Raw genomic sequence first — 10,924 nt, 5'->3', positions numbered from 1 at the left:
TGTATGCTCCCTTCTTGTGGTTTAACTAGGTGTGGTAAACCTTAAAGGTGTGGTAAAGCTTAAAGACTAACCTTCCTTTATCCTCTCATGTAATGCCAAGGCTTGGACACCCCTGCTTGCTGTTTTTTCCTTTATAAATACCCTTTACCTAGACTTGGGGATTACTCTTTTTGTTCCATCAGGAAGGTTGATGGCCAAAGCTTGAGCTTGAATAAAGACCTTCATATGCTTACATTGGGAGTTATGGTTCCCAGTGGTCTCTTTGGGGTTTTCATAATCTGGGCACAACTCTTATAGTTTGTCATGCTTGCAGGATGTGGTAGGGTCTGCCTCATCATCATCATCAGAGAGACTTTCTAAGTATATATACATATATAAAGTTTTAATGAGAGTTCCATGACTGCGACTATATGAGATAGTCTGTTGAGCCCAGGATTTCGGGGTCCCAAAAACCACCAGGAATCTGAATCCATATGCAAAGCAAATAACCTTTATTCAAGCTTAAGCTCCACAGACTCCTCCCACATGGTGGATTTGTGCTGAGAGCCCTGAGCCTCAATTAGACAGGGCTTTTATACTAGTTGGGGCAAGACAGGGGTTTCCAGCTTGTCAGTTGCCTTATTTGGCACGGGGTAACTTGGCATATGGGGATTGGTCAATGATGACTTCAGAGGGCTTGAGCAATTTATCTATAACCTCTGAAATTTTAGGCACTTTTCCCTCCATTTCCTGATTGGCTCAGGCTCAGGGCAGTTTCTTCCTGAAATTGTGGTATTTCTATTAACCAGAGTTCAAACCAGGACCAAGCAGGCTCAAGATGGAGTCAGCTTACACATCAGAGTCTCTCCCATTGCCTTTGCTCCTCAAGTCAACATAAAAGGAGTAAATGTTTATTTTCCCTGGTTGACCTGTTGCTTTGGGTTCATTGTAACAGTGTATCATAAAGAAAGTGCATGGTGGTAGCAGCATATTCACCTCATGACAGTAAGGAAACAGAAAGAAGAGGTTGGTCCAAGCATGTCTGTAATGCACATTCTCCCAATTTCCTAACTTTGTCCCACTAGACCCCAACCTCTCTCGTTCTCCCACTACTTTCCATTCATCCCATAAACCTCACCCTTTAACACAGAGGCCTTTAGAAGACACGATAGCCCACAGCACGCATGAACTAGTAACCCAAATAATTCAGTCCTGTGCCTCTGGGGTGGGAAGGTGAGTTAGTATAGACTGAAAGAGACATTCATTCTACAAGATAGTACTTCTGAAACACCATGGGAAGAGAGATTCTCGATACAATGTATAGAAAATGAGTTCCTCTCTTTTTGGAAGTCCACAGGACATTAATAGCCTGGAGGGTTTCATATGGAGTCTTTAGCATCAAGATAGTTCTCTTTGTGTGCTTCTCTTAAGTATGAGTTGCCTCACTTCCACTAAAAGGGAAATAAGATGGTCCTAGGTTGTATAGGTAGGCAGATTGAGCAAGCTAAGAGGAAACAGGCTAGCTAGTAAGCACTCATCCTCCATGGTCTCTGCATCAGCTCCTGTCTCCAAGGTTTATGCCTTGATTTATCCACCTTGACTTCTTTCAGTGATGGAGTGTGAGCTTAAGAGGTATAGGATGAAATTGTAAGCTTAGAAGGGGCAAACTTCTCCTCAGTGAGTGACTACATATGAGGGCTGAGCTGGAGCAGACTCCCTTTCTAGTGGAAGCCTGGATGCCTTGCTTGGTTAATGTTATTTAGAGCACCCCATACTACATTGCTTTGATTATGTAGTAAGCTAATACCTGGCTGGTCGTGCCCATTTCTCTTAAAGAGGCAACATAACTCAGTTGACCTTTCCCAATCCCCCTTTTCCTTGATTTTTATTACATTACCTTTCATGATTTTGCTGCTGCTTCTGGGTAGCTTTCTGGTTTCTTACTCCTGTGCATATAGCACTGTGCCTGTCACATAGATCAGGCAACATGTCTGAGTTGAGCAAACAGTAGTACCATGTGGTCAGCATAGGGTCAGAGGTTGTTGGGCAATGAACTTTGTTGGTACAGGACAAAAGTGTATACTGAACTTCATTTGGGTGACATTTTTCTGGAGTTTGTGTTGTAGTAAACAAATTTGGGGTATAAAGTATTTTAACTTAAAGTTCACCTATACATTATATTCATTTTCCCACTTAGCCTGATATAAATGTTTTACTATGAAATTTGCTTGCTGTTAATGTTCTTAGATATAATTCTACTAAGGGATACTTATAACTGTTATCTATGTTGGGTAGAAATAGATTGGGAGATATATTCAGTTGGTAGAGTGGTCACCCAGGATTTACAAAGTTCTGAGTTCAATCTGAGACATGAAACAATGGCAGTTGCCTGTAATTCTAAAACTTTGGGATAGGTAGGAGACAGGTAGATTAAGATTTATGGTGAAGTCTGGCTATATTAAGAGTTTGAAACCAGTCTGAACAACAAAAAATGTTAGAGAAAAACTCAGGGTAACATCTAGTAGTACACAGTATAGTCTACTAATGTTCATAAGACTTGCTAACATGGCTGGGGCGAGTATTCTTGAAACAGACACATTTTCACTTACTTTGTTTTGCCTTCTGGTGATGGCCAAGGTCAGTCAGTTCCTTCAGACAGTTGACCTCTATCCCACCATAAATACCCTTGTTCTTCCCTTAGGACTAGAAGCTGTAGTAGTTAGGAGATCTGAACCAACTATAAGCCTTGATTCAGATCCCTTAAATCACTCTAGAAGTGATGACTGTAGCTTTTTAAGGCTTTGCACAGACCAGACAGCTGCTCCAACCTAGAGCTACTTTATGACATTTTCCTTTTGTTTTAAATGACAGGGTCTCTTACATAGCCTAGGCTGGTCTTTAACTCATAATCTTTGGAATCCCATGTGCTGTGATTGTAGGTATGTGCAATAACTTCCAGTTATTGGTTTAAACTAGACCCCTTGTGATCTGACTGGCCCTCTAAAAGTATGAATTTAAAAAACAGTGGTTCCAGAGTTGTGGCTACCTGAGGATTAGGTTTTTTTTTCTCTGCTTGACTTTTTTTTTTTTTTTTTTTTTTCCACGCCAGAGCCTTATCTCAAGTTTATAAAGCTTGGTCAGTCAATATTTGTTAGGTATGTATGTGTAGTCTCCCCACCCCCACCCCTAAAATTGTATTTTACAAAAACATTGTTTTGCTTAGCTAGGAGAGTTAGCATAGACTACAACATGTTACTCTATTCTTGAGTGAGATGCCCTTCCCTATGTGAGAAAGGTGAGATGCTGGGATAGTCGAAGAGTTCATCTAGAATCAGACTATCTTTTTCAAATGAAAAACTCATCCCAAGCTGGCAATGTAGTCAGTTTTATTGAGCCAAGACTCTTGGCTTGGGCTATTCATCTCCATTTTCTGATGGCCAAGTAGGATACTACCAAGACTCCAATGATGATCATGGTTGCAGAAAGCCCCATTACCCACAGAGCAGGAGAATCCACAGGGGCGCCTGTGGAGTGGGAAGGTGAAGTTAGCATAGACTGAAAGAACCAAGCCACTCTAGATCTTGACAGAGTAATCTGCAGAAATGATAGTTTCTTTTACAGGAAAGTACACACCGAACAGTAAGGAACAGGGCAAGAAAGCAACCTTTAAGGATAAGGGGAGTAATAGTGCCTTGCTATATAGCACAGGTTGCCCTTGACTGAGCAATCCTCCTCCTGCCTCAGTTTTCCAAGTGCTGAGATTAAAAGCTTGCAAGATTGTAATTAGCTAGAAAGTGGCTAACTATTTGATATCCTTCAACTTACTTGAGTGTCTAGGAAGCACGTCTGCGGAGTCCTTAGTGGCTTGGAGAAGGATCACAGGGCCTTTGCTAGATATGCTGGTTGTGTTCTCAAAATAAAGCTCAGATTTTCTTCTTCCTGGTGGACAGATGAGAGCTTGTAATTTATTGCAAATTATCAGTTGTATACACAAGCCAAGGGTGAGGGTGAGGTGAGGCACAAAGGCAAGTGCCTTGAGGCACACATCTCAGCCCCACACTGTATAAAAACTTGTTTCAGGACAGCCAGAGCTATATAGAGAAACCCTGTCTCAAAAAAACCAAAAACCAAAAACCAAAAAACAAAACAAAACAAAAAAACCAAAAACCAAATCAAAACAATACAAAAACAAAAAACAAACAACCTGTTTGTGTGCTAATATAAACCCAACAAAGTCTAAGAGTTTCTATTTATCTCTACAAAAGTGTTCTTTTGGTTTCAACAAGATTCGGACATTGATAATCACATTCAGTGTCCACCCCTTAACCCCCCATGCAACTATCATCGTCTCCTAGAAAGCAGAACACAGATAGCAGCACTCAGTTACCTTTATATTCCATAGATCATATGTCCACACCAGAAGTGAGGCCACAGCTGTAGTAATCCTACATGTATTTAGCAACTAAATGATCTGGAAAAAGTCAACCTATCGTCTTTACAAGTGGGAATGATGAGATGATTAAAATTGGTTTGAGTTATAGGAGTTGAAATTTTTCTCATATAAAATATTTAAGGATTCAAGAATCACAGTGATTCAGAGACTAGTCCATACATAAGGTGGTCTGTGTCTGGCCAATTCCAGATCATACTGTGTGTCTATGGTTCTTGGACATGTAAACCTTCAAGACACATTGAAAACCTGGTCAGGTAGGTCCAGACAATCTACTTTTGAGATCAGGCCAAATTAAAAAAAAAAAAAAAAAGTTGACATGTGGCTGAGGAAATAGATCAGTCAGTAAAGTGCTTGCTATGCAAACATGAAGACCCGAGTTTGACCCCAGAACTTATATTTTAAAAGTCTGGATATGACGCTATATACTTTTAAATTTAGCCATATGTTAGTCCATGGTTGGCTTCTGGCTTAATCAAATTGTTTATGTGTTTTGAAAACCAGAGATTCTGGCATTCTGGTCATCTCTGGAATCTTTATTAATAAAATGATCCCTTAGTTTGATGGCTGAGACTAACATGGTAGGATTTCAGGATTCACCCAGGTCTGAGATATAGACAGCTTAGGTACTCACTCCTGGAAGCAGGACAGACTATCACACAGGAAGGCATTCCAGCAGGCTGGCAGACTGATGCACTGCAGTGCAGGTATACCTGATATTGATAAACAAACATCACATTATAGACATCTTTCATATCAGACATTTCCTAATCACATACCCCATCTTTCCAAGAAGCTGAGAAAGTGTTAAAAGCATCTTGATGTGCCTAAGTTAATGTCACGATTGTCCTAAAGAACCAGAGTTCTTTGTCCTAAAGAATCAGATGTGACTCATGTGCTTGGTACTCCATGAGCCAGTGCTAAAGGTCAAAGAGCCACCTTAGAGAGGTGGTGGGACTTTAAGGGCACAGAAGGAGATACTGTACCTGTCCACTTAAAACCTGCTTCTCCCTTGCAGCACTCATGAAGCTGAAGGTAGCGATGCTGAAGCGCTGGTGATGAGATGGAAAGGGACTTGATGCTTTCTGGACAGGGATCCTTTTGGTCTGATAGTTGTCTCCAGCATATGGGCATCTAAGCCAAGAGACACAGTAGTAAGGATGTGCCTATTTGGGAGACCCACTCATATAGATACATGGGGGACACACTTACCCCTTCACCAGGATTGGCCACTGTGGTTGATGAAAAGGATTAGAGCCAGGTGTGGCCCAACATTGCTCTAGCAGCAGACCCAATGAGGGGTCTGTCCTGTGAATGATGGAGACCTCCACATAAATAGGATCCTGGAGGAATTTTACCAGTGGGTAGGCATCAGAACCATAGTAAGAACCATAGCTTTTATCTGCACAAAGAAAACCAGAATCAAAGTGGGACTAGGGAATAACTCAGTAGTAAAATACCTGCCTGTATAAATATGAGGACCTGAACTTGACCTTCAGGACTCGTGAAAAACAAAACAAAAACAAACAACAACAACAACAACAAAAAACAACAACAAAAAAAAAACAGGCTTGATGCTCTGTGCTCCTAACTCTAGAGCTGGCAAAGCAGAGACAAGAAGCTTTAAGCCAATGATAGATCCTGCCTAAGGAAACAAGGTCGATGTGAGGTTGATCTCCTACTGACAGACTTAGACTTCACACTGGAATTAGCAAGTAGGCAGAGCTTACCCTTGGCAATCTGAAGTTTCAGAGAGAGGGGCCCAGGCTGGGTCTTAGGAAGGGGTGGTGGGAGAGCCAGCACTTGCATGTTAACTGGGGATGTGTTGCTGAGAGCAGAGTAAATGCAGCTGACTCGGAGCCTGTAGTGGGGAAAACAAGATTTTAGTAGCCAGGGTGTGCTGGCCACACCTGCCGATTTTCAACTCCTGAGGATCATGCGATGGTGTTTCCAAGTCCATATATATATATCTATATATACACAGCAGAGGTATTTCTGAGGATCAAGCGATGGTGTTTCCAAGTCCATATATATGTGTGTGTGTGTGTGTGTGTGTGTGTGTGTGTGTGTGTGTGTGTGTGTACAGCAGAGGTATTTCTGCCCTTAGAGTTATTTTTCCGTTGTCATTATGCAAATAGCTCCAGCATGAGTTGGTGAGAAACACTACATAAGAAACAGGTGTGCCGCATGAGATGGGTGACTTGTGCAAAGCAGGTGAACTTCTTCCAGGTGAGGGGATATGAAGACTGAAAATAGCGTCAAGAAACCCAGGTGAAAGGCGCCCATGGAGGCTCTCAATGCAAGGATGAGCCTAGGACTGGAGAGGCCGAAACCATGAAGCATTTAGAGAGGAAAGGAACATGGGAGCCATCTCACTGGAAGGCATTAATGGTAGTAGTGCTTTTTGCTTTAATCTACAGAAGCGAAGCTCAAGTATGAGACCTGGCAAAGTAGGGTCTGAAAGGCACCGTTTTGGTCACAGTCTAGACAAGAGGAAAAGGTGGCTCAGATGAGAAACATATCTCCACGAGATAGAAAACAGAAGACAGTATGAGGCTGAGATAGAATTGGGAACAGCAATCCAGGTGATCTTAAGCAGTAGCATACGTGAGTAGCAACCACAGTAGCAGGTGGATTCATCTACTATTGAAAAGTGTTCTCCTGTGGGTTCAGTTTACCCCAGGATTCTTGCCTTATGAGAAAAGAGGACTTCTGGCCTCTCAGGTCAAAACTGACTCTACCTGAAGTTGCTGTCTCGGGTAATAGAGCTTCTGCCCCAAGCTTGCACATCCCGAATGGCCACTAGTTCATTTTCATACACGGCCTTGTCTCCAGTGATCTGTGTAATGGATAAAGAGATGCCTGTTATGTCAGTCTGTTGGCGGAATACTACATACATGTTGCCCAGACCAAATTCTTAATTTTGCTCTAGTCTGTATTCTACTGTTTGGTTCCCACAGAGAGGCAGGAGGTCCTGGTTGTGAATAACTTGGGAAAGTATGGTGTATGTGTGATGCAGACCCAAGGAATAAGGTGATTTAAGTACCGAGACTAAGCAAGTGGGCCACCTGAATGCTAGTCAGCATCCCCCTGTGGAATCTAGATCCCAGAAGTATAACTTGTTCCTTTTGTTTACTCCCTATAGAATGGCAGGAACAACAACAGTCATTTGCTGAATGTCCCCAGAAATGCCCACCCTCTACGCAAGGCCTTTTGTTCTAGAGACTGTTCTAGATACTAGGCAGTGGGTCAGGACTGTTCATGACTGTAATATCTCAACTTTTCCTCTTCCAATCACTAGGACACTGCTTCCACCCCAGTACCTCAAGATGCTCTTCTTACCCGTCGTGTGGTCCCACAGGAAGTAAATGGAAATTGGAACAGGACAAAGGTGGCTGTTGTCATCACAGGATCACACGCACTGTTGTCCCTGAAGACCAAGCGTAGGGAATCCAAGTGCAGGGGTGGCGAGGTTGCATTCCTGGACACAGCAATGGAAAAGCGGCCCTCCCTGGTGCAACGGGAGGTCACTGGGACACCAGAGATGGGCGAGATCAAGTCATTCTTGAGATGGAGCCAGGTGGATCTCAAGCTAATGACTCAGCTGCTTCAGATACCCCCATAGCAAAGTTGGAATTCCCACTGATGGAAACAGGCTCCTAATGGCCACTTGCTCTGGGGCCTCGCCAGGGCAGGATTGGGAGCACCTGCCTTGTTTTATTGCTTAGAGCTGGGCTCTCAGTGTTTAGTGTACTAGAAAACTTGTATCAAGCTTGATATGGGGTCTGTGAAAAATCATCACTTGGGGATGATTCTCTCTAAACACAATCTTAGACTATGATACACTGCAGAACCTGTTCCTTGGGGGAAACGAATTAGTAAGTACCTGCCACATAAGACTTAATTTCCTAATGTCCCTGCAGGTTTCCTCTATGTTTGACATTTAGGAGATTAGACAATGAAAGACTATAGGTTAGACAGGAAAAGGCTATTTATTGAAAGTTCTAGATGTAGGCAGCTCACCTACCAGCAACCAGTTGTTCCATATTTACACTCTGCATAAAGCTTTCCCTGCTCTGGTCTCACCAGAAGTCACTAAGCCCCTTTGTAAGCTGATTTCAGAGATGGAAGCATGCACCTGTGTTTCCATAGTAACAGGAACCTGCCTCTTCCTCTTCGGAGCTGTAGCAGCAGCCTGCCTCTTCACAATCTCCTCTGGAGATGGGCGAGGGAGCACAGGGCAGCCTTTCCTTTACTGGCACAGGACTGCACACTTCAGCATTTGATGCATCTGTGGCTGAATATTAAGAAAGGGAAGAGGAGCTCAGGCTGGACAGCAGGGAGGTCTGTGAGTGTACCGTCCTGTCAGAGACCCTGGGCTTAGAACTCCGGAACATCCAGACCGCCTCAAAAAAACCTGTTGACTCTGTTCATCTGCAGATTAAATCCCAAAGGAAGGTCAATGTTAAGTCACCTTCTCTCTCAAAGTGGATCCCTCCTGAGGAGAGCAGTCTCTCAGCATGTTGTGGGAGCAGTGGGGCTCTTCCCAGGCCTTCCACTGACCACCTTTCTGGCTCCTTAGAGGGACTTACCAAGCTGGGCCATAGGTTTGAGATACCACAGGGGCTTTTCAAATCATAGGACTCCCAATAGGTTTTGAGCATAGCCCATGACTCATTTAGGTCTCATCATCCATCTTGCTATGTTTTGGGTAACCAGGGAGGGGGAAGAGAGGATTTTGAGTGTTTAATCTGTTCTAATCATGATTAAAAGGGTTCTCAGACCACCGGGGAAGAATTCCCTAGTTAAATGATCAGGGGTCCCCAGCTGGGGGTAGGAGACTGCAGGCTGAGATGGCTTCTCTAGATATTTCCTACTGCTAGCTTGAGTTCTCTGCTCTTTTCAGAGAGTGGCGGAGGCTCCCGGGTTCTGTTGGATTAACTCTTTGAATTCCAACTTTGTAAATCGAAGGAAAAGCTGCTTGGCAAGAGTCTCCTGGTGTGAGGAGTGACAAAACCTGTAGCCTTGGGGGCTGGGAAGTAAGGTGCCAAGGTGGAACCACACCCAGCCTCAGCTACAGTCTCCCTACAGTCAATTTTCCTAAGGTCTGACATGGGAGGGAGGGAAGAGTTGGACAATGTTCTTCTTAGCCATCAGTTGCTGCTGCTGCTGCTGCTGCTGCTACCCAGAGGAGGAGGCAGTATCTCAAGAGCACCTTCTAGGCAAGGCCCTTTCCCAAGCCCTAATGCTTTCTACACTTACTGTGAAGATCCACAGGGCACTTGAGCAGTCTCTCTCTCCTTCCCGTTATATTGCCGGCTACATCTACCTCTTGCACGCCGACCCTCATGACATAATGGGAGCCCTGAAGAGATAAGCAACAGCAATCAGCTTGGCTAAGGATAAGAGGGAGCCTCTTCTGGCCGGAGTCTACTCACCTCCAGAGTGACATAGCAGCCACTGTAGGTGGCTTCCAATACCAAAAATCCATCAGGACTGTCCATCACCCACGTACCACAGTCAGAGTCATTCTTAAGCCTGTGTGGCAGCCCTTGGCTATCTAGGGCGAAAAGCACAGGGGTTAACCATCTGTCACATCATCAGTCAGTGGACAACCAGCCCCACCACTTGACCCCGAGGGACTTCCATCATTCAGCACAATACAAGAGAAAGTGGGTTTGGAAGTGGCAGTGATCATTCTTTCTGTAGACAGGGTCTGTGGAGGTCTTGAAAAGAGGAGTGTTGAGACAGGAAGCTTAAGGGTAGGTATCTCAATGAGTCTGACTTACCCCAAGCTGTTAGCACAGGACTCTCTGCCTCCAGGCTGAGGTTCACAGTAAACTGGAAGCTCTGTAACCTACAGTGGAGCACACCTGGCAACTCAGTCACATGCTGGCCACTCAAGGGAGGACAGAACGGGAAACACAGAAAGATGCTTGGCAGAAGCCACAGAGTGCTCCTTAGAGCCTGCCCAGCCATTCTTTCTCCTTCACTAGCCCACATCTTCGGAGAGAGTGCTTTGCATATATATATGAAGGTTTGGTTTGGGGCCAATTTATCCTTATAGCCTGCAGGTGGAGGGACTTTGGAAAGGGCGATTTCTTTCTTCTGGGAGCACAGTCTACAGATGCTTCCTATTAAATATTATAATCTTCTGGTCTCCAGAGTTGGGTTGACATGTTTCTTCAGGCCAAGGGCAGGTTTCTTGAGTTAGCTGTACGTAGGACTTGTTCTACCAGCTTGTCTTTAGAGGACAGAGAATGACTGCCTTCTAGAATTTTGCCTTCTAGAATTTTTGCCTTCTAGGGTGAGGATCCTAGCTGCAGTGGCTAGGAGAATGATAAATGCCAGGACCTGGGAAATGAGTAGGTTATTACCTCTCTGCATTTTTGGTTTTCTATCTGGAAAAAAAAAAAGAAGATAGTCCTGACACCACTGTGCTTAAGGATGCTGTGAGAGGTTAGATCAAATGCACCACACCATGCTTGGCTGAAC

The 10,924-nt window shown here is 44.0% G+C and overlaps 1 protein-coding gene across 1 annotated transcript; it reads right to left on the bottom strand.

The window, feature by feature from the left end:
- Positions 1-3,396: 3,396 nt before the first annotated feature.
- Positions 3,397-10,408, bottom strand: Zp4 (zona pellucida glycoprotein 4). Its single transcript, XM_029547650.1, has 12 exons — positions 10,219-10,408; positions 9,868-9,989; positions 9,692-9,794; positions 8,568-8,726; positions 7,772-7,959; positions 7,171-7,268; positions 6,160-6,290; positions 5,642-5,831; positions 5,416-5,563; positions 5,064-5,142; positions 3,805-3,918; positions 3,397-3,503 (listed from the first exon to the last, which is right to left on the bottom strand). Exons 1-12 carry the CDS (start codon positions 10,406-10,408, stop codon positions 3,397-3,399), a joined length of 1,629 nt encoding a protein of 542 aa, XP_029403510.1.
- Between the last annotated feature and the right edge of the window lie 516 nt (positions 10,409-10,924).

Source organism: Mus pahari, chromosome 16 (assembly GCF_900095145.1).
Source record: "Mus pahari chromosome 16, PAHARI_EIJ_v1.1, whole genome shotgun sequence".
In the NCBI taxonomy this organism is placed as follows: domain Eukaryota; kingdom Metazoa; phylum Chordata; class Mammalia; order Rodentia; family Muridae; genus Mus; species Mus pahari.
The sequence above is the reverse complement of the archived record's forward strand: the minus strand, read 5'-3'. Positions and strand labels throughout refer to the sequence as shown.